This window comes from Haliaeetus albicilla, chromosome 3 (assembly GCF_947461875.1).
Source record: "Haliaeetus albicilla chromosome 3, bHalAlb1.1, whole genome shotgun sequence".
Classification (NCBI taxonomy): domain Eukaryota; kingdom Metazoa; phylum Chordata; class Aves; order Accipitriformes; family Accipitridae; genus Haliaeetus; species Haliaeetus albicilla.
In genome coordinates, this window is record NC_091485.1 from 48,234,285 (window position 1) to 48,259,250 (window position 24,966).

Below are 24,966 nucleotides of genomic sequence, written 5' to 3' on the forward strand. Positions count from 1 at the left end.
CTGCCCTAAATCCCATTTAAGTTCAGTGTGACATCATTTAAGAAGTGTTTTTGTCTCCTTGTGGAAAAGGTATCACAAAATATTAAAAAACCTGACCATTGCCTCTAGGCACAACCGCATTTTCTGTGATCAAACTAGCAAATAATTTCTACCAATTGTTTCCCTGAGTGAAATGTAAAATATTCTTGTCTGTGAAAAACAAGAAGACTTTCTTGCCTGTTCTCTAGGCTGTTCTGAAGAAGAATTAAAAGATTGAAGACTGAGTAAGCTCTCTACTTTCAGAGTGTTCAAGTTGCTCAGTCTTAGTTACCTTATTTTTTAATTATGAGGCAAGTTTTCCCAAGAATGACATTAACAAAAATAGTTATAATGGAAATTCTTTCTGCATTTTTCTTGTCAGATTTCTGGAAGCCTTGATCCTGCAGATAAATACCTGTGTATAATTTCACTTACATAAGCGGTCTCACCTGAGCTCTATGACTTGCTTGCACGTGTCTGACTGCAGTTCTCAAGCTGTGTATTTTAGCGGTGTGTGGAAACCAGCCATGTCATTTTTTTTGAAAGAGAACCCTAACTATAAAAAATCAATGCTGCTTTACACAGTGTGTTTTACTCTCAAAGGCTATTTTCTTACCCTTCAGGATAGTGACTTCACACCAAACTCATGAAGTCTGAAAAAATTACAAGCAAGAGAAGCATGTCTCCAAGAGAAACATGAAATGTTGTTTAAAGGGTGATTTATGACAGCAGTAATATATTATATGCTGTTTTGCAAAGAATGTAATTAATGAACAAATTGAGCTTCTGTGACTTTAACTATATTATGGCCTTTGAAAGAAATGAACATTTATACATCTGAACCTACAAGATATGTTTTTATATAACTACACACAAAATATATTATGACTTTGCTATTTTCTCTTGCTTCATCTCCATCATCTTAATGTATGTCCGTTACTTGGCACCCAGCCTAGTACTGTCACAAGGAGTTTATGGAAAAGTGTGCCAACATCTAGTCCTTCCCACTAGAGACACTCTGCCACATGTTTAAGCATGACCTTCTCAAAAGATCAGAGAAAGTGGGTGGAATTTTTTTCAGACCAATCACCATGGTGTTTAGAGGGACTAAAATGTTGCATTTTAATGACACAATGCTGTGTGGCAGAAAAAAAATCTATGCCTCTGATTCCTTTGAGGGATTGTTCTGCAATCTTTCTAACAGTTCCCATGTGCATATGCAATCAGTAAGTTTAATTTATGACCCTTGTTGCTTTCTAAATGTTTAATTAAGTTAGTGCTTAGCACTGACTCATAAACCTATAAAAGCAGTAAACTGATTATTCACTGCACCTGCCCTCCTAATATGTGTTAGTAATGAAAGCTGCTAATCAGCAGCCATGGTGCTAAAAGTTTTCTATCAAAGCACTTGTAAAGTAAGGGCATGCCTTGCAAGCAAAAGCATGGGAGAAGGAGGGGGATGCAGGAAGGAGCAAAATCAACAAAAATCTCTTGCAAGAGAAAAGAACTTACATGTTTCCTTTGCCATCGTACACCCATCTAGTGCTGCCAAGTCCTTCATAGTCTGAAGCCCAATAATACAGGCATGCATTAATGTGCAAGATAAACAGCAAGTATCCAGTTGTTCGAATGACCCTATAAAAGTCAACAGATTCTTTTAAAACAACTTACATTTTTCCTTCCTTTTAATATGGAACCCACTGCTTTTTTGGATCAACAGTGTTTATGTTAAGCATCCACTAAGTAGTTCCCCACCTGTATTGATTCTGTAAAAAAAAGAGCTGGCAGTTACCTGTCCCTCACGTTTGTCCAAGGTCAAATAAATATCTTTCCTAGAATATTTGACACAGGGTAATTTCTAAATTATCATTCCCTGAGTACTTCATAATCCTCTGCATTAACTGGCTGTGAATATTTACAGACATTTGAAGCTATATTAATGAGGCTAGAGGGTACAAATTAATGTGTTTGCCAAACTCTGTTCAAGATAGGCTCTAAACTTGTGAACCAAAGCCAAGAAATGTCTGAGGTCAGAAATGAACTGTTTTACAAGAGCTGTGCTAGGAAGTCTGCAGTAGATCCGCTAAATAGTATGATTTACTGGCTACAGCAGGAGTTATATCATTCCTAATCCCAGTTCTTATGCTTATGGCCAGTTCTTTGAAGAACATCAATGATGAACTACTTAAGCACCAAGCAGCTTTCTGTTTAATACAATAATGATCTCATTGTATATCCTCTGTTCAGTGCATGAGGATCAAAAGGAAGATCTCCTGGATTTAGCTCTCCATTCAAATATTCATACAGGCAAGGGATAAATAAGCAGGAAAAGTACAGGACTTGCCTAAACACAGGAAGTCTGGTACATAATGAGTTCATCTGCTACAGCTAGAATTCAGTGCAGTTTGCAGTGCATAGTAACTGAGTGCATGGTTTTATGAAAATTTTATAAGATCTAACTAAGTTAGGTCTATAAACTAAGTTAATGGGAGATAACATCTCTGTGGTTGCTTCTGTATTATGCATTCCCTTGCTGTTTCTTGAGGTGCCATTGCATGCCCTCCTTTGCCTCTCCATGCCATTGAGCAATTTATCTACAGGTACTCTTCGTCTTTAGGATGTTGACAAATGAATGCCACTTCTCTCTTTAAATGTTGGTGTTCTTCCAGGACAGCTCTGTTTAGGATTGTAAGCTTTTACGAACAGCAGATAGCGGATGCGATCTAGTAATATTACAATATTGACCATGCTGGGTCTTGTGCACAAGTTTGAATCCATGCAGCTGGACTCCTGAGGTCAGAGTAAAGGTTTTGAAAGCCTTTGCTACAATATGTATTATATTTCTCTAGGCACATGTTGAATCTACCACAATGGGTAGGTAAGATGTAGTAACTTTTGCTAGCTGTATTTCAAAACTAATGAGTTTGAGAAGAGAGTCCAACCAGGCACATCTACTTGATGTGTAGAAGTTTAGTTTGACATTATCCAGTTAATTGGTGCCTTATCGCTCAGACGGTGACCATACCAAGATCTCAGATCAAAACAACATTGCTACATTCAAATAAAATGCAGTGGTTTGCACAAACAGCCCATCTTTTTTTTTTTTTGTATTTTTCAGCTCCCATCTGTACTCTTCTGTATAACTACCTCTCTTCTCCACTTGTTCTTTTTCTTTCCTTACCCTAATGCCTTCTGGTAAGACAATTAAAAGATCTTTGCCATAGAAATGTTTTTACTAATGAGTACCTCAAAAACTTGGAGTCAGTGTTTTCTGAAGTATGTTTTAAAGCATTGTATCAGGGCATGGCATGGCATATTTAATAGGTGTTTTGCAAATACAAAATATAACATTTTGGTAGGACAGTATGCAGACATTTTTTTTTGACCACAAACCTTAGCAATGCACTGATGGGAAAGCCTATAGATAATAAAGTGTTAATACTGTTAACGCCATATATGCTGAGCAATATTGAAATCCATGTTCCCTACCGTTGTTTTTCTGCACATCTTCAAAGAGATTTAAAATTACATTTCAGTTATGAAGAGTGCTCTATTTCACAAGTTTCAGGTTTCTGGCCTCTTAAGGGTATGAGGTAGAAAATGGATTCACTTTGTAATATTTACATTCTGCAATTTACATTCTGCATTTTACATTCTGCAAGTGATTAAATACTGGAAAATGCAAGTGGGCCTGTGACCAGGAAGAAAAGACACAAGCAGCAACAGACAGTTGTGGCACTCAACAAATACCATGCTACAATACTGTCTAACAAGGCAGAACAGCTTTGCAGAGTAGCTGGCTCTGTCTTTTCAGCTACTTCGTACATTTTACATGACCAGTGAGATCTTACTCTGTGTGTCAGCCTTTCCAAACCAGCACCTTCCCTGTTTTTTGACACACAAATCAACATCACATTTTTCAAAGTTAGGCTAGTTTGAAGATACACGCATCCCATTCTCAACTTGCCTTTTAAACAATCATTTCCCATCCCATACTTTTATATAGTGTGAAACTGTCCATTGCAAAACTGCTTATTTGGGTGAAAATAGGTTTGCTAATTTGTTTCCATTTCCTTGAAATCCATTTACACACAACATTGTTGTTACATACGAACTAATTACTTGATTCCAAACCATCTATATTAAAAATCTGTATCTCCCAGGACTTACTACAAATATTATAGGAGATACAGAAGAGTCGTTGAATTATGACTCCAAAGCAAAGGACATAATATGGGAAATAATTAATTTTAAAAGTTCTCAACATTAGAAAAAATTAAAAAGTACAAGCAAGGCAGATGAAAACCCATTCTTTTTAATGAGATTAGAAATTGGAGAAGATAGGGAGGCAGTGATTCAGCAACTGACAAGAAATTTCTTCATCTTGTGGAAATTCAGAAAAGCCTTCTCTTGTACCAACAAGAATTTAAAAAAAGAAAGAAAAAAAACCCCCAACAACCAAACAACAAAAGACTCTTCAATAAGTGAAAGGAGAGGGCAACATGAGAATAAGCTTTGTGGAGGTTACCATCTTCAAAAATACTTTAGTAGAATTTTCAAACTTCTAAGTTTTGTTTCATTTCACAGGTACACAAAAATATGAAAGAGATGATGTTTCAACCTCTTCAAATTTAACTAGTCTCTAAATCTCATAAAATATCACATTTGCAATATATAAATACCAAGTCTATCATTTAAGTGCAATAATGTCTGAAATAGAATAAGACAGTAAACAGCAGATTCTTATTTCTACAGCAGCAGCACACAAGAACAATACATGCCCCAAAACTGGGACAGGGAAAAAAAATCTGTTGGCGTAGGAGTTGCACAAGATAAACTAGGGCTGATGACATTGACAGTAGATGACAATAATGGTGACACAGTAGATACGTTCATTGTCTCTTAGCAGCATCACTGACAGCTGAGGGGCCTATGAAACTTGCCATAACCATGTCCATGGACTGCTTGAGTTGGAATAAAAATTCTTCTTGTCAATGCAGAAGGTGAGAACATAGTGCAGCAGACAACAGTCATAATCACTATTTGAGATCTGTGCTGAGTTGATTCTCATTCCAAGTTTAGTCAATGCAGTGGATGATCAAGTTTCTGTATATGCCAGGTTCATGGTGAGAGCATATTTGAAGAAAAATATTGACACAGGCTCAAGCTCTTAAGTTTTATTAAGTACAAATAAACAGCTACTGAGGATTTGGCACTGCTATTAGCAACCTGAAGGAACTGTTCTTTAGCTCTTTCACTGAAGAAACTTCCTTCTGATACTTCTGATCAGTTAAATTTTGGCAGGAGCCTATGTTTGGTGCACATTTTGCCTGAACCAGGCCAGCTGAACTGAGCTAGATTTCATTTTACAGTTGTTATTTTAATGATGACAGTAAAGACAGATATTTTAAAAATCTTAAATTGAACAATAAAAGATGTATCATATTCCATCCAATGCTTCACTGACAACTCATGAAATCAAATGAAATGCATTCTGTGCCAAGCTTTGCATGCTACAAGAGTTTAATAAGCACATACCTGTAGATGTATGCTTTGTCCAGAATAGCTTCCAAACGATCATTAAACTCAAAGAATGTGTTATGCTGAATGGGAAACAAATGAAAGTAACTCAATCACTATTCTTCATTACACGTCTTATTATAATAGTACTGACATTAGTTCATATACACATTTTGAAAATAATGGATTTTTCAGTAGTCTGACTTTCTTTAAACATTTAACTAAATAGTGAACTGCAAAACCAAAGATGAAAATTGAGTTAAACATTGTTTTGGGTGTTAAGTGTCCCATTAATCTGATTATAGAAATAACCTTGCTGTTTAGGTCAGACTGCTTCAGATGAATGACTTCTATTTCCTCAAACAAATATAATTGCTTGGGCAACTTTATCAGAGAGAATTACACACATAAAAATCCCTTTTTTCTCTTTCTGAAATTCCAATAATTCTCCAGTAACTCATCATATGTATCAACAACCACATACTAGATGATACCATGTAGTATCAACTGCTGCTATATCGAATTCTTCCTGTTATTTGTAGTTTAGCTTTCATGATAGCCCTTAATATTCACATGTAGCTTTTTTCTTTGTTTTTATTCAGTACACATCTGTTTGCCTTATATGAGGTACTATTTAACTTTTCATTCTTTCATATTGTTTTGGTTCTGATTTATGGAATTTTGAAGTTTTGTTGAAAACTGAAGAGTACCCTGATTTTATTCTCAGAGTTCTTGTGTCTCCCTCCAATTTTAAATGAAAGCCAATTCTTTGTCAACATACTGATTATGTGAAGGGGAATGTATTTAGTTGCAGAGTGACCTACTAGATACTGTGAAATGCAGGGAGAGGGTTGCTGTCTAATCCCTTCTCAGACCCTTCATTGCACAGCTCCAGATGTCTTTGGACTCAATAACAAAAGTGGATTTGTGCTTGTTAAGTATGCTGTGTATAGTTTATGTTGTCCTTAAAATTCCCTCCTTTGCTCCTAAACACCTGAAATTACTAACAGAAGGGGAAAATACATTAACTAGTGATCTTAAATTAATTTTTCTGATCTTTGAAAACCAAACAGGTAATTTAAGATTAATCTAATTTAAATAATGGAAACAAACCAGCCTTAGTGACAGAATACCTTTTGAAAGTAGGAAATAATAAAGTCAGAAGAAAGCTTCATTTGGCTAGACTATAACTTGTGTTTTTTGTTGGTTTATTTTCTGATGTTGTAGCTTATCCTGAAGGTATTTTCCAATTTCTAAATTTCATATTCCTAAATATTATAAACAACTTTCAATTGGGTTGTAAAAACATTTCTGTGTGGTTAGCCATCCATCACTAACACAGATCTTACCTTTAGCATCCTATTTGCTCTAAATGCTGGGTTAAATCCAAAGAAGAAGTATAAAATGTCAAACGGCAATACTGATACCACATCGAGCTGTTGAAGAGCAGAGAGGTCAATTTAAACTTCACAATAATCATAATGCATTTACTTGCTGTCAAAAACCTACTTAGATTGGATCGTGATTGAGTGTAATATTTGAACAGTCAGCATGCTAAGCCTGTAACTTCCCAAGTACTGACAGGCAAGATTATCTCTTTGAAAAAACACCAACAGCTTTGCTCTGCCCTGCTTTTAAGTCCCCCATGCCTGAGATTTTAATCTGTTTCATGGGGATTATTAACAGTATCTCAGATATTTGGTTACTAATAGATTCTGTTATTTCGATTACAGTTCTGACGAGAATAAAATGGTAGGCATGTGGCTGGTGAGTGGAGGTGGGGAGAGAAATCCACAAGCCCTTCTTAGAAGTCCTACAGCTTTAAAACCAGACTGCCTAAAGCAACCTGGGGGAGCACAATGAATTAGACTCCTTGCTTGCAACCTCCAGAAGCCATGTGTTCCAAACAACAGGTTCATCATAGGATGGTAAGTCTGGTTGTTGGGGTTTTTTTTAATAGATATTGTCTTTTGTTACATTTGGGTGCTTCTTCTTCCCATATCAGTAAGATTTTCAACATCTCCCTGCAGTCCATCAACTGTGTGATTACTCTTCTTATCTGCCTACTTTATTCTTCCCAAGAATTCTGTGAAGGGAAGGAAAGCTGTGGCACACTTGGCTTTGCCTTTTTAAAGATCCTGTGATGCCTTGCTCTCTTGCTGATATCATTTGGGAACAAAAGAGGGATGTGGAACTGTAGGCTTCATCTCACTGTAATAAAAAATGCCTTTGCTCTGAAAGATGCAACTCATGTTGGCAGCAACTAGCATGCAGCACTGACCTTTTATTCCATGCAAGTAAGATGCAGTTAATAACCAAACTATGTTAAAAAAGCAAAGCAAACCAAAAAATTGATTGAGGACAAACAGCCTTTTATGGCTTCTCTACCTCTCTTAGGCACATGTCTAAGAGGAGGCAAAATTTAGTCAGAAGTGCTTTAATATCAGTAACTGTTAATTAGTACTTAATCATATGACAAATTCCCAGATTATATCTATATCTTGCATGTGGTGAGAACACTCAACTCTCATTAGTTTCTGCAGAAATCAAGAGCACTAAACATACTGCAAGTGTGGACTTAAAATAAAACCATACATATTGTCTTAGTTCTCTTGCTGTAGGTTTGACTCTGTCCTACTCACTTACCTGTACAGCGTATATCCTGTACTTTTGGATAGCTTAACCTCAAGTATATAAGTAGTAATACCACAGTCACTGACACAAATTTAACTCTAAAACAAGGCAGGTGCAAAAGTATTTACAGAAGAGGAGGGGGCAATAAGTGACATTTCAGAGATGTGGGCTCAATGTCACAGAAGTGTATGTGTATCAGAAATTCAATAGACTACCTATCCTCTGTTGGCAAAAACAATATTTAGGAACAAAATGACCAATTTTGCTAAATCAAATGCATCTTTGTTTTTACAAAGTGCAAGGAGCATCAAAAATCTAATTTTTTGTTTACTTGTGTGAGTGATGACCTATTCAGTACCATGAGGTATTTCATAAGAGTTCACCGAATAGGATTATCATCTAACTTAAAGACTTTTTGTTTAATGAATCTCTGGCAAACCATGCTATTGTCTTGCAGTGTGTGCAGGGATGACCTCACACAAATAAATCAAAACAGAGAATTGTATTAATTCAATTTTATTAATTTATTATTATTCAGTATTAATATTTATAATGGCATTTATAATTATTCTGTTTTACAATTAAACACTGTTTATGAAGATGGCAGTCTTCAGCTGGTGCGCACTGACATGCCATCAAGCCAATGCTTTCTGGTGATGTTCTTAAACCAAGAGTGACTTTCACTGAATGAAAAAAATTCTGTGAAATCCTACAGCCAGACAGTAACATAGGGTCTGCTTACCCGAAACTTCATAGAGCTGTGGTAGAATTTCTTCATTTCCACTCTGTCTGACTACAGTGATAACAAAAGGAGAAAAAGGCATAGTCAAGAACAGAATGTCAAGAGTAAGCTTCTGCTACTCAATAATAATTCACTTCTGATAGTAGGGATGATGAAAGTTATATTAATGATGGTCTAAGAATATGAATGGAGAAAGATCTGTAGGAAGAAGAAGTACTTTTATTAGACCAGTTTACATTAGACCACATTTTATTAGACCTACCTGAAAAAATCAAGTTTGAGGTTTGTCCGATTTTTTCCAAGTCTGGCTGTTGGTCTAGCAAAGTACATTACATTTTTCCCACAAATCTTCCTTCTCAAGACATCTGTACCAGTTGGTGCTTGACCCCAACCCCTTCAATTTCAGGGACAAAAACTCCATTTGACTTCAGTGGTTCCAAGAAAAATGCAAAGAACATTTCTGATGGTGCTGTATAAAATTAGCTCTTTGAAAGCTAGTATTAACATGCTAGCATTATTAGCATTATAATAATCAACATTACATTGATTAGTAATGATTAGCTGTTTATTTTTAAATTGCTCTCCATGAGAACTGATGCTAATACCTTAATAGGAAAGGGTAATCACAAGTATCTAAAGAAATGTCTGTTACTATACTTTCTGTATTTATACCAGGGACACTTTAAAAATAGCTTTAAAATCTTAAGGATATTTCCAGCCAACTTTTCACTATTATCCATTTAAATATTAAACTAAATGCAGGAGATCAGGCAGTAGATGATCTCTTCATGGACTAAAATCTATGAATTGTACAAACAGCTTCAAGGGAAATACAAGGTAAGCTTCCTACGTTAGAGTTTTAACCTTGTTCATAAAACATGAGTTTTGTAGGATTTAGGTAAGATTGCCAGTTACTGAATGTCTTGGCATGGAAAAATACATTATACTGCACTGCATTTAATGTCTATCTAAACTATATTTGCACAGTTTTATCTGAGATTCCTCTGTAAAGGTATCAGTATTATCTTGTATGCACAATGTGTAAAATTTTATGTAAAAGCACTGAACTAAAGCTAGTTCCAAATTGCATTCGAAGACATATAATTTTGAATTTTCTGTCTGTTGGGCACAGTAGTGTCACGGAAGCTACCTAAACTCATTTTTTTCCTCATTAGGCTTTCTTCTATAAGAAGTTACAGAATCAAAAGCAGGGAAGATTTTAAAGAAAAGTAAATGTTCTAGATGCCCTTTAGATATGTTAAGGGCAAACTTTTACCTTTTTTCAGATGCTTTCATAGAGTTTTATTTTACATTTTTCTATAAAAAGGTAACACAAAAATAGTAGCAAGAAGCAGAATTGAATGTACCTATTTTCCCAAAATAAAATCTCTCAAATAAATTCTTTTTAAAGCATCCCTAAATTACAGGGATTTGCTCTGATTTTGCCCCCCCCCAATCTCACAATCTGTAACAAAACACACATATCCTGTCCAGCCCTAGAAGAATATGCACTGTCTTCAACTATGATTCTTGCACAAGGTGAACAGAAAGCTGAAAGTTTCACACAATCATACACCTGCATACATGTATGAGTACATAGTCATATAATCACTGATTCCAGTGAAGCTGCACCAGTTCAGTCCTGGCAAGAAAGAGCTTTATGTCTGTTCCGACTGCTCTCATCTGTTACTTTCAAATATGTTTTTTCTTTTTTTTTAAGAATGTAGACAATGGATATGTTTCCTTCTTCCCAAATAGGATAATGGAAGGCCAGTGAAGAACATAGGTATCCTCTGATAAATAAAAAAGTTACATATATTTGACATAGCAGGAAAAAATGTGTCAGATTAGAGGGAATTTCTATAAAGTACTTTAACACACAACTACTACCTGTGGAAATCCCACTTCCAATACTTACTATTATGTCTCCACCTCTTAAAAATTGCACTCGGGGCTGGAAAATCAGTAAGTCACACAGGTAGCAGATATCACAAAGGATGTCCATGGTAAACCAATATATTGTATTACTTGGGGTTTGATATGGGAACACAAAGCGAAGGGGAATAAACCAGCAATTCCAATTATACGCGACTGTCACAAGCATGAGCCATGCTACGTAACGGTGATCTGAAAGAAAAAAAACATTGAATTTACAGACATGAACTTAGAATCTTTTCTGATTCTTTTAGACACATTTCTACTGTAGTCTCTGGGAACGTTTCTTCCCAGAGCAACCTACCATTCTCCCTTTTTCAACAGCACAGGCTGATAAAGTGATATAGGCTGGAACTAGGAGTCACAAAAAGAATTTGCAAAAGGGAAAAAAGATGAGTTTATGAGAGCATATAGAATTTAATGTATCTGGAGAAACTCAATACATATTGCATGCTGCTGGTGTGTGTTATAACTGACAAAAGAATTATTTGGCCCTATTGAATAGGACAAATTCTAGATCAAGAATCAGAAGACTTGGGTTTTTAATTGTGGTTGGTTTGCATACCAGCTTTGTGCATACCATCTGTACAACTGTTGTCACTTTTCCTGTCTTTTCCCTGTTTGGAATAAATGTTCTTTGGGGCAGGGTCTGTGTGTCCCTCTGAGTTGCAAACTGGAGTGTGGATCTTATGGTGGCTTATAGGTACTATGTAATCATAGGTCACTTCAGTATGCCTTTACCTCATTCTATTGCATAGCTTTTAATTTACCTGTGTATGAGTCTATGCTGTCTGGTAGCTGCAGATGCTCCATGTATTTTTTCAGTGGAGGTTTTTTGAATTTGCAGCACAGCATATCGCAGTAATGATCCTCCTCTGGCTTTGATTCTGCATCCTCTTTCTTTTCTTCTTTTTTTTCTTCTTTTGGTGGGGGTGGATGCTTCTTCTTTGATGGTGCTAGAAGATGCAGCGTAGAATGCCACAAACAGTGATATCTTTGTAATGGCTCAATTACTACACCCTGGTTTAGCACGTACAAGAGCCTTATCATGCTAAAAACTCTTCTAAAAACACTTGGCAGTGACTAAAGCTACAATTCATTATAATACGGAATGCATTGGAAAACAGATTGGAGAATAAAGTCACCACTGATAATCATGTACATCTGCTCTCAAGAACAGGACACTTTATGTTACGGAGTGCGATATATATATTACTGTATTTCCTTGGACAGTGCTCACAACTAATGCTGTAAAAGACTGACAAGAAATAAGGTAATTCATAATTTAACATTCATTAATACAACTGGGCATTTCTCTTTACATGACTGTTGCAAATAAAGCATGCAGTTAGGATGGAGATAAGAAAAGATGACTGTGCCATGGGCTGATCTCTCCCCTCTCCTGAGATCTCATACGCAAGATGCAGCAGGTGAAACTAATGGGAAGCCTACAGTTTTGTATATTTCTAGGCTTACAAAAGTCTTGTGGCACTCCTTTGAGTCCAGTTCTTCCATCTTTGGGCTGGATAATTTTGTCCATACATTTGTCCCATTAATTCTGGTGGCTTTACCTCTGAGAAGGATACACAGTCTTAGCAGTAAACTGGCAAACTGGATCTATAATGATTTAGGAAATAAATGACTGTAAGTTCTACCAAGAGAGCAAAAGAGGTAAAAGACCAAAGAAATAATTTTTTTAAAAAAGGAATTCCTTTATCAGCTGGGATAGTTTATGATACTTCAGGCACTATTTTTTGCAGCCTATTAAAAAACAGGTAAGTAATAAACAGCTTCTAAAAAATGTCAGAATATACAATCACCACACTCAATTCTTTGGGAAAAGGAAAAAAAAAGTAAAACTTTCTTCTGAAGAGGAAAAACATCATATTTTTTTATGTTTCATATTTTGACAAAAGTCAATATTTAATTAATTTCAGATGAGTTTGCTCTATTCAAGGCATGTACTTTGAGTCCTCAGTGTGTCTGGAAGATTGCTGCCATGGCTAAAATTTTATTTACTTTTACACAGCAGAGCTAATCTCAGAGAGACTAATGTCTACTCATAAGATACTTATGTTTCTTCATATGTTTCAGATTCATTCCCATGAATAAACATATCTGGGAGTTATTTTAAAATATAGAAAACTGCTTGACAGGGATGATTCTAGACATTACCCAAGTTTTTTTTCCCCAGTTCTTCAGTGATGGGGTTCAAAGGTAGCTCATACCTAAGGACCTGGCTTGTTTAGCTAATATGGATAAATTGACTTCAGTGGGCACAAACTGATCCATTTCAGTGGGTAAACATGCTATACTTACTTGAAAATTTTATCACAGTATTTTCTGTTCCCACAAAATAGTTTTCATCTTTAAACTCAAAAAATGCACAGCTATTTCTTGAGTCACTTACAAGCTGTAGGACTGCCTTCAGGGGAGGACAGCACTGGGTCTTTCAGCTTTTCCTTGTATACTGTTGTCCTTTCCCGCATTTTTCTGACAATCTCCTGAAGCTGGGCATCAGCATACTCATTTGTTTGGAAACCTGAAGGTGTTGGCTTCTGTATGCTAATTAAAACAAAAGGGAAAAAGCTTAATGTACTGGAAAGCAGTGGAAAGAAACAGTGCTAAATCTACTTCTGAGGAGAAGTCAGACATTAAGATTAGACCTTTATTGGCCACAGTGCTTATTCACATCACTTAATTCATGGTAGGTGGACATCTAAGTTAACTGTTCTTGCTTCCTGCGTATGCCAGCAGCAGTCTACACGACATTTCAGGCAGAGGAGGTCAGGGTACCCTGTGCTCTGCATAGCCCACTGAACTAATGACTTCTCACTACTGCTTTTCACCAAGTTCTACTGTGGCTATGTAAGGCCTAGAGCTTATCCCGCGTATTTGCTAATATACAAGGCACGCTCTTCCCATCTGTGCATAAAAATGTGCTCGTTATTATACTGTAATATCCTAATGATGACAGGACATAACCGAGTTAGAGAGTGATGTGCAGGTGGGGGAGGAGAGACTATGCTTACTTTATGCTTCCTAACACGGAAAGTTTATTTCATCTGGGTTTTGTCAAGGGTCTTAGCTAACATGAGGTAAAAAGTGCATCTGTTTTAGTAAGTGGAAACAAAACACTGGTGTTCTTGCTGAAGTTTCTTCGGTTTCCACTAAGCACTCACAGCATTTCCTCAAACCTGAGGACCACTGATTTTCAAATACCTGCAAACTCACATTCTGGACTGAAACTAATGTTTTTAATAGGATCTATGCATGCTGCACAGTCAATTAGAAAATCTAGGTGAGAGTGATTCTTGATCAACTCTTTTGGGCTTATTCATACTTGAAATTTCATCCTCAATTACATGCTACTGTCTGATTATGCAAACTAGGGCTGTTTTGGAGTGCCACCCAGCTGGCAGCTGGGCCATGCATTTGTACTTCTGTATCCTAGACTCAACACTTCTCAGCTGGTGTCACGCACTGGTGTCAGAACTGGCTGGAAATGGCTGTGACCAGCACAAGGCAGCTCAAGGCTTCCTCCCACACATGTCACAACTGCCACCCCTGTACCAAAACCCTGCCAGCTATGCCCAGTACAGGGAGTACAGCAGAGAATTGTTCTTTCTTTCTTAACAGTTTTTCAGCTCTGTCCCAAATACCATGGGGATGTGGATGTTACAGTAAGAGAAGAGGCAGACCAAGAGTGAAGCATGCCCCAAATTTCCAGATTCTTGAGAACACCTTCCCAAAGGTGAGTAGAGGGAAAGTGGTATGACAGCACCTTGGGTAGGCAAGAAACGAAAAACATTGCAAACTGATCTTTGAATAAACACCATGTCTCCTCAAGACCTAAACCTACATTGAAGTTCCTAACAGGAGCTATAACTAAAAAAGGAGAGGGTCAGAGTGGGATGTGTGTAGCTTTTTGAGAAGCATGCTTTTCTGGAGGCACAACACATATCATGATGCCCAAGGAAGTATAATTTAAGGATGTGAAAATCCTTCAGCAATAAACTATTGGATAAAATGGAGGGAAGCTGTTAAACTATCGGATAAAATGGAGGGAAGCTGTTAAAGGCAGAAGAAGAAGAAATCTGGAAGTACGTGCTTATCATTCCTCTAATTTAAGTCTTCTGTAGTGTCTATTTTTTAAAACTTCCCAGACAGGAGATTTATCAGGCAGTTCTCATATACATTGTAATCTCATCACAGTTCCTTTTGTGTCACATATTCCCTTTGCTCAGGCTATCTTCAGTGTAATGAAATCCTTTCTTATTTTGAGCTAACATGTCACAACTAGTTTTTCAGCTTCTATGCAAAGAATTTCTTAGTCTTTGCTGTTGCTGTATTTGCTCAGGGCATTAGCTATCTTATAGTAAAATACACTTAACACAAGTGTCATGCCAAAGGCCCCTTCTATCTGCTTTCTAGGGATAAGCTATAAATTGTGTGGGATTTTCTTGTTATTTCACAGCCTTTCCAATAAAAGTTAAAGTCTCCTCTGCCATGAGTTTGGTCCTTTATCATTGCAATTTAGCCCAAAGGAACCATGTTGTTATTTGGTACTGATCAGAAACTATGTGACTTTGTTTAAAGTTATTTGCCCCACAGTTGATGAGAAATTGATTTTCCTTGCCCTACTTCTCATTTGGTTTGTGTTATTTCCTCCTCTATTATTTCTACTAACAAAATGCTTACTTTAAATTTTCTCTGGTTACTGCAGATGGAAGAGGCTGCATGTTGAACACTGCTAATTTGAAGATGTGTATTGTACGTGTGCTTTGTGTGGAGGCACACTTTAAATTGCCTTGGCTAATGAAGCCCATTCAAACTCGACTAAATCACTTCTAATAAACTTGACTCCATCTCTCGCATTAGGTGGTGCTAGGATTTGTCTCTAGGCTGATATGTTATTCTTTAAGCAAATTTATCTCTGACCTTTTTGCAATATGTTACAATAAACCTAGGTCTATATTACTTACTACACCATATAGTCCTTTACAGAGCAGAAATGTTTACTCCTTACAGAAGTAATAATTTCACATGGCCTAGGAAATGAAAAAGTTAGGACCACAACTCATGTACTATGCACACAGTTTTGTTATTACCTCAAACATACTTTGTTTAACAATAGCAACATATGTAACAATAGAATTATAATAATAATGTAGTTTTCTTATGTTTTTGTCGTGGTTTAACCCCAGCCAGCAACTAAGCACCACGCAGCTGCTCACTCACTCCCCCCCACTCAGTGGGATGGGGGAGAAAATCGGGAAAAGAAGTAAAACTCCTGGGTTGAGATAAGAACGGTTTAATAGAATAGAAAAGAAGAAACTAATAATGATAATGATAACACTAATAAAATGACAACAGTAATAATAAAAGGGTCGGAATGTACAAATGATGCGCAGCGCAATTGCTCACCACCCGCCGACTGACACACAGCCAGTCCCCGAGCGGCGATTCCCCCGCCCCCACTTCCCACTTCCTAAAGTAGATGGGACATCCCATGGTATGGAATACCCTGTTGGCCAGTTTGGGTCAGCTGCCCTGGCTGTGTCCTGTGCCAACTTCTTGTGCCCCTCCAGCTTTCTCGCTGGCTGGGCATGAGAAGCTGAAAAATCCTTGACTTTAGTCTAAACACTACTGAGCAACAACTGAAAACATCAGTGTTATCAACATTCTTCGCATACCGAACTCAAAACATAGCACTGTACCAGCTACTAGGAAGACATTTAACTCTGTCCCAGCTGAAACCAGGACAGTTTTAAATTTGTAGGTTTTATCTTTTTCACTTATAGGTTTATACTTGTTTGTTCAGTGAATAAAATTACAGTGCCTTAATTCTCCCCATGCTGAGAGAAAAGATTTAGACACCTATAGCATAGTGGAAGAAAATGGCCTTGAAAGAACAGGCCATGGAAATACTGTGTTGAGTGTGCTAATGTATGTAACATCTCTTAAGTACCGTGGCTTGGAAGTTTTCTGTCTTAAGAGTTCAAACAAAACAGTGATCAAGAAATGCCATAGGTCATTTCAGGATAAATCAAGTTTACCCTTTTCTAAGTTGCAATCTAGAGTTTAATTCTTTCTTGATTTTTGGCCATGAACACCAAGTACCTGAGTTTAATTCCATGTTCTATCTACATGGTGACCGCTGAGAAAATGTATTTCATAAATGTATGCTGCTGCCTGAAAAAAATTCATACCACTTTTTGCTGATTTCAGTTATAACCCCTCTTTTTGCAGCACTTAAGAAACTTTCTCTTATCTTCCTGGAAATAAAATTCTTGATCTTGCAATAGAACTTTTAATGCTTTTATTGAGCTCTGACATTATGGTTTATGATTACATTTACAACCTGTGTCTTGAAAAAATAATTTGTTGTCTTGAATAAATTATGGAGACTCTCTAATTCAAATAACCAATTTTCAGAAGGATATGACAATGCATAGCTATACAAACATGCAAAAACCATGATGGTATAGCTGAGAAAGATTTCAGCGAGATAAAAAAATGTAGTTCTAGGCACCATGAAAGATTGATTCAAAAACACATTCTCAATTTGTGCTGACAATCCCAGTGTGGGTAATGCTATAGAAACCAGAACCCTCTATCTGTCCCCGGTTCCAAGTCTAAGCTCACACATCCTAAATGACTAGGAAACCTAATGTTTCTCTGAAATAGAAAAAAATACGTTAGTCATCTGCTTGGTACAGGAACAGGGGTATTCCGAAAAGCTAACTTTAGCTATTCTGATTATGCTCCATTTATAGTCAATAGAAGGCTTCTCTGAGGAGAGGTTCAGAATGACTAAGATTGGTTTCTGCTCTGAATTGCCTGTGAAAGGAGCCTATCCTCCTTTACCTGCACTGGAAGCTGATGGAGTTTTAGGAGTGAGCTTTAATATTTTCTTTAATGATGTCGGTACAAAATGTAGCATTGTGCTAATGATGTTTGATAGGACATTGGATTTGGAAGATTGAAAAGTAGGACTGATCCTACACAGGAAAAATTGAATTATTTGAACCGAGTAATAGAAACGAGAACAAATCTAAAGTTACATAATGCAGACATGCATTTAGAAACAAATTGTAAGAATTTCTTTTGTAAATGGTGGGATCATCAATTGCAGATGACAAAAGGATAAATATCCAAGTGTTTTAGTCAACAGCAAGGTGCCTATGAGCCATATTGTAATCTGGCTACACTGGTACAAATATAATCATAGACTGAATCTGACATATTGCCAGTGAAGGAAAAATTACTATTGGTATATAAGCCAACGGTGGGAATTGTACTGACCAGCTATACTCAAAAGGTGAATTCATGTAGGAAACTGTATAAAGCCTCTTAGAATGATCAAGCCTGCTGGGAACATAGCTTTAAAAAGGGCAGCAAAACAGACTGAGAGGCAGTAGGATTGTTGTGTATAAATTCAAATTTTGGTGGAGAACTGTGTAGGGAAACAAGTATCTGAGCTGAGGAAGAGTATTGTAATAATAATAAATGTGAATAGAAATGCCACAAAGTAATATGAGTTAAAGGTCTGAAGAAAGTTTCTAAGCCTTTTAAGTCCGGGATACTAGACAGCCTTCTAATGTGAGTGAGGAGCAGTTGAAACAAGCATGACAGACTTCAAGATTATCTATCTTAGCTAAGATCATGAAAACTATTGCAGGCAGTGGTTCCTGAGAATGTAAGACAATGTGTGCAGCATGACAGGAAATCCTTTTTAGCAAACAAACTTGAAACACATAAAGGTTTGGAAAGTGAATGAGTGACTTAACTTGTACAGATACCACCAGGTCCACTACTACCAAAAATCTCAACAGTTCAAGTGCTAAGAAAGTGAGTTTCTAAGATAAATATATCATCTTACAGTCTTGAAACAAACTGTTGACAAGTTAGATTCCATGGAATTTCAAAAAGCTCTTAATTAAATTTTAATTTTCATTAGCAGTCTGGAAACAAGTATCTTCCTCTGCCCCATCATCTCTTCTTTTAAGAGGGAAAACATTTGAGAGAGACCCATCTTTAGTGATCCAGAAGGTTATGTCTTTCTCTATTTGCTGCATATTTTGAAATACTAGTAGTACATTAAGTTGTCTTTGCAATAAAAAAGAATAAAATACATTTCTATTTTCATTCTATTTTGGGACTGAACTGTTCTTCACTGTACAATTTGAATTTAAATGGATGTTACTTTTGTCCTACTATTTTCTTACATATTTCTGTAATTTAAACATAGTGATATAATAATATATGTGTTGGTTTTGATTATATATAGAAGCAAGAATAGGCCATAAGCATTAGTAAGCTTCATGTGGATGACATGTAAATAAAACTTTCTGTTGGATTTCGTGACTTTCCCTCAGTTCAAAGTCTTTGTACAGAAATTATGCTCGTTTGGGTGCTAAGCAAGTGTTCTTGAAGTAAGATGCAGACATCATCCATTTCCCAGATCTCATGTTGTATTCATACAGCAAAACGGATATAGAAGCAACAATGTTCAAGGAAGGCACTATCTTTCAGAGTTATCTACTGGCATTGGACTCAGAACAAACTTCTTGATGCAGTGCAGACTGAAATCTAATCATCTAGGCTGCATGAGATTCCTCCTGTTTAGTTCAAAGGTTTGTCACAGCAGCTTCTTTGACAATCCTCCTAGTTACTCAATCACAACAGGCTGCGAATCCTCTAATCTTCTTTACAGTACTCTCTAAGGAGAAGTCTGTCTCAATGCTGAACACATGGAACTCTCACTGAGGTACCAGATTAAAATGTGAATAAGATTTTATTTTAATTAGTAATTTTGCAGTATGAACTATACAAAATAAAGTAGTATGAATGTTGAAAATATCAATTAAATTTGAAAAATCATCTCTCTTTAATGTCACTGGTGATATAAAGTTGTTTAATTGCACTGGATATTTACTATGATGTTAAAAATAAGGGCGGCATAATTTCTGACACTGATTGCTTTAGAACAAAAGTATAATATTCTGAGAAGGAACCATATGATAATAAGTGAGGCAGTCTTGCCTCACATTTCCTTATCTGGTGCTGTTGTGTCATTGGGGCTTTCTTATCTTTAAGTGATTAAATCTGTCTGGGGCATCTGGCTCTTATCAGGAATTTTTAAAGATATTTCTTATCATATATATACATAGCATCTGCTACATTCAAACACATTTAAATGCAAACTCATAACTTATTTACATAAGCATATAATGATTTATGGCTAAAGAAGAAAAGTCTTAATCAGAGTATGATCCAGTGCTGTACAGAATTCATGAGCACAGCACAAATCCTTCTTCAAACTTTCTATTCTTCAGTTTTTATTAATACACAGGAAATAAAAAGCTGAAATGAAAACACTATAATATTTCCCAAAGTGAATTTAAAAAAAAAAAGTTGCAATAAAATGTCTCAAACTTGAAAAACTTAATTTTCAATAGATGCTTTCATTTCTCATATGTTTTAATACAGATCCTAAAAAATCACACAAGCATAGGACTGTAGAGAACTTTGAGACATCCTGTATTGCTATTCCGGACAGGTTCTTGTGTAACCTGTTCTTAAATATGTCTAGTGATGGCCCACAAAGCCGCTCTATCACTCCCCCTCCTCAACTGGGCAGGGGAGGGAAAAAATAATGGAAGGCTCGTGGGTCGAGATAGGGACAGGCAGGGCAAAACAGGCTCGACTTAGGGAAATTAGTTTCATTTATTACCAATCAAATCAGAGTAGGATAATGAGAAATAAAACTAAATCTTAAAAACAACTTCCCCCCACCCCTCCCTTCTTCCCGGGCTCAACTTTACTCCCAAATTCTCTAACTCCTCCCCCTCAGCAGCGCAGGGGGAGGGGGAATGGGGGTTGGGGTCAGTTTGTCACATGTTGTCTCTGCCGCTCCTTCCTCCTCATGGGGAGGACTCCTCACACTCTTCCCCTGCTCCAGTGTGGGGTCCCTCCCATGGGAGACAGTTCTCCATGAACTTCTCCAATGTGAGTCCTTCCCACGGGCTGCAGTTCTTCATGAACTGCTCCAGCATGGGTGCCCTCCATGGCATGCAGTCCTTCAGGAGCACACTGCTCCAGTGTGGGTCTCTTCCATGGGGTCACAAGTCCTGCCAGAAAACCTGCTCCAGCGTGGGCTCCTCTCTCCACAGGTCTGCAGGTCCTGCCAGGAGCCTGCTCCAGTGCGGGCTTCCCACAGGGTCACAGCTGCCTTCGGGCACCCACCTGCTCCAGCATGGGGTCCTCCATGGGCTGCAGGTGGATATCTGCTCCACCGTGGACCTCCCTGGGCTGCAGGGGGACAGCCTGCCTCACCGTGGTCTTCCCCATGTTCTGCAGGGGAATCTCTGCTCTGGTGCCTGGAGCACCTCCTCCCCCTCCTTCTTCACTGACCTGGGGGTCTGCAGGGTTGTGTCTCTCACATATTCTCACTCTTCTCTCCTGGCTGCTGTTGTGCAGTATTTTTTCCCTTTTTAAATATGTTATTGCAAAGGTACTACCACTGTTGCTGATGGGCTCGGCCTTGGCCAGCGGTGGGTCCGTCTTGGAGACGGCTGGCATTGGCTCTGTCGGACATAGGGGAAGCTTCTAGCAGCTTCTCACAGAAGCCACCCCTGTAGCCCCCTGCTGCCAAAACCTGGCCACGCAAACCCAATACATCTTCCTAAAGAATTTATTCTAGTGCTTCACTAGCCTCATTGTATGAATTTTTCTTAACATAAATCTCTTTTGGTACAATTTGTCCTATCCACTGTGAACACAGGATAAAATTTATAGTCCCTTTTCTTTTATCTTACTTTTTGGCTGTTTAAACGTTTTCATGTTCTAACTGTTTTTTTTTTGCAAAGGAAAAAAGATTTGGGAAAAGGGTAATAATTGTATGATGACTAAGAATATTAGTTAATTTTATAATTTTCAGTGTGCAGAGGTGTAAGTACCTGAATAAGAATCTTTTAGCTGATATACGCTTCAGGAAGCTTTAATTCAACTAGCAAGAGTAAAAATACAAGGAAAAGAAGTGGTGGCATAGATTCAGCTTGCGTGGCAACTAAAGTTGCTCCACTATTGGGAACACTGGCAGACTTTCACAATATACTGAACTTCATGCCATGTACTATTGTTGCCGATGCTAATTATATAAAATTAGCTTGGTACAACCAACTTTGTTGCAACTCTACCTTCATTAGTGGTAAATACAGCCACCTGTGTAGGACCTCATTTCATGTAGCTTTCCCAGTATCACAAAGAAACTTGGTGAGAGATAGAAAGAACCCATTTCTCTGAGATGACTTCCAATTACCGCTATCAAAGACAGGTAGGCTCCTGCCACATTCTTTTCCAAATTCAGCAACAAAGTTGGCATGTTCCCTGCGGACAACAGATCATCACGCATCTCCTCCTGAGTATCATTCATCCAGGGCACCAAATAAGACTGGGCTGCCAGACGCCTTTGACTTCTCATCTGATCCTCATATCTCTGCCTGTCACTGTTTCCTCTGTTCCTCTCTTGTGCTGCACAACATGGGATGTTTTCATCTTAAATAGCTAATATTTGGAAAATGAGTAAATAAGTGGAGACACGGTGTTTTAAAAAGAAGTGTTGGACAAGATTAATTATAAGCATGAATATTTACACTTGTCATGAAGTAATAATCAGTTTTCCTTTACTAAATGACAATAAGCATGTCTTAGATTTATATGTCTGTTAGATTTATCAAGAAAGACCCTGATGTATGTGCAAATGTTTGGTGTAAATGTAATTGAAATATAAGTGCAATTTAAATACAAATATTTTATACTACACACACTAGTTTACCTGTCACAATGCTCATTGCTTTGCTTTTTTCCCCACAGTTGACTCAACAGATAATAGCAGAGATAGCATTTTTAATAAATTATCATTTCTTCCATCACAAAAAAAGGTATCTTCCTACTTTGAAAAATGTTAGGTCAATGGAGGATTTACACAAAATACTTTTAATTAAAGAAATAAATCAGCGGCAAAGTATGACAAACTATACCCTTGTTTTCTTACATATACTAAAAAAAGAATTTCTCTCATTTAGACAGTCAAAAATAAATATGTATGAGTATTACGAATATATAATTTAAAATAATGCAAGGAAAGAAAAAAAAAAAAGCAGCATTTCAGTCTGTGTAATGACATTCCTGTCTTTTTACTTGCTTCATTTAGTTTTCAAGGAAATCGCTACCTTTTTAACTTCAGGCTACCTACTTGATTGTCGTGCAGAGTGAGTGGCATTAAATAGCATGGGTAACTGCATCCTGCAGAATGGATAGAATTTAAAGGCTGTAGGAAAATACATCTCAGCAATGATTACAGCAAGTTTAATCCATTTTGGTATAGGCAGCACACCATCACCTTTCTATTTAATTTGCAGGTTCTCAATTTAGCCATTGCAGAAATTCAAGCACTAAAAGTGACAAGCTCTGAAAGGAAGACCTAAGCAGAAGGAATATAAGTGCTAAGAAAAGTATTTTGATTTTTTAATATATTAATGTCTTTTCAGTCAGGCTTACAAACTGTACTGGATGTGTTCCATCTGTTTACAATTTCAAGTACTGCAGTGGTTAGCTGGAAACAACTAAGGAAAGGTATTAGTCTCTTCATAGAATATACATGTAACTATGTCTAAACTAGGGTTTTTCAGAAGTGCCCAGGATTGGCCTTGTTTTACTTTATTTCAAGTTGATTGGAATTTAGTGCCATGAATGTCATCTTTTTGGGTCTCCGGTGTTCCTACAGTAATCAAGGATTTCTGGAGACTCTGCAAAGGGTTGATACTGGTTTTGTTTCACCAGGGAGCTGAGATTTTGTTCTTGTGATAGGACATAGTTTCTCTAAGATGCATCAGCTTGGTGAATTGATGTGTTGCAACTAGTGGATGGCAAGCACTAATAAGCACAGTAATTTTCTTGGTCGAGGTAATTGAGCTAAATGAAGTGCATTACTCACTAAGAACATGTTACCAGCAGGAGCTCTCTTTATTAACCTGGCTATGCACCACATAGCAAATTGCCTCTTAATCTTTGTTTGTTTTGTTATCTTTTTTTGCTATTAGCCAAATTAGGAAAAAATCTCCTTTACGGGCCTGAGAAGGACTGGTATAGCCTACTAGGTAATAGGATGTGGCTATGAAAAAGGCAAACTACGAGCACAAAACTCAGTCTTCCTGAACTACCTGTGCTCATATGGTGGTTTGCAACACTGGAGCTCCCTTTTTTTGAAAATGTTGAACACTGGGTTCCTGCAAAAGCAGAATCAGAAGAGTACGTTTACAGGGTAAGAATGTTAAACTTATTTTGTATAATTTTTGTATTTTATTAAAATTTATTTAGTGCATTTTACAGGAACATGTTTTGTTCATAATACCTAGATTCTGAAGGTGACATATCAGATAGCCCAGAATGTGTAAGATCTTAAAGTGAAATCCAAAAGCATTCAAAGTCCCAGTTACCCACTGTATTTTTTTCTTCATGGACCTTTGGATATGTGGCCCACAAATATGGATTGCCATTTTACACAGCATTTTGCAGAGTAGGGTTCATGATCCTTGACTGGGGTTTCAGAGTACTGCCTTAGTATAAATAGTACATTGTAATCACTTTGGTAATCTGGGAAGATGAAACACTCTTATCCAGGCTTAAAGGCTTTTAAAAGACACAGAGGAGAGAAAAGGTCATAGAAGCTCTTTGTATCCCTCCATTTTCTCTGATCTATGCTCTCAGGTGCTTTGTTTACCATTCTTCCGTACTCTACTTTTTCTAGGACTTGCTGCACCTTCTTTGTCTTGTCCCCTGATGCCAGGCATCGACTACTACTTGTTTCTTAGGCATCTGTCTCCCCTCTACTCTTACATGCCAAAACACTTCATACAGTCCTCCTCTTCATCGGCTACCACATGCCACAGGCTCCTTATTGGTTCCCAGCCTTCAGTGTGGGGTCATACAAAGGTCTCTCCTATGTCACCTTTGCGATCATCTAAGTCATGTCTTTGTGTTTTTTTTTTTTTGTTAGATTTTGGGTTCCAAACAGTACCCTCACGAAGCATGTTGTCATTTTCTCTTGA

At 37.2% G+C, this 24,966-nt stretch overlaps 1 protein-coding gene across 1 annotated transcript in view; it reads right to left on the reverse strand.

The window, feature by feature from the left end:
- CNGB3 (cyclic nucleotide gated channel subunit beta 3) overlaps positions 1-24,966 on the reverse strand; it is a 74,747-nt gene that overhangs the window by 20,525 nt on the left and 29,256 nt on the right. The window contains exons 4-10 of the mRNA XM_069779619.1: positions 13,260-13,414; positions 11,620-11,805; positions 10,833-11,041; positions 8,915-8,965; positions 6,888-6,974; positions 5,557-5,621; positions 1,531-1,653 (exon numbers count right to left, since the gene is read on the reverse strand). Of these exons, the coding sequence (XP_069635720.1) occupies positions 1,531-1,653; positions 5,557-5,621; positions 6,888-6,974; positions 8,915-8,965; positions 10,833-11,041; positions 11,620-11,805; positions 13,260-13,414 (876 nt within the window). The remainder of the gene's footprint in view (positions 1-1,530; positions 1,654-5,556; positions 5,622-6,887; positions 6,975-8,914; positions 8,966-10,832; positions 11,042-11,619; positions 11,806-13,259; positions 13,415-24,966) is intronic.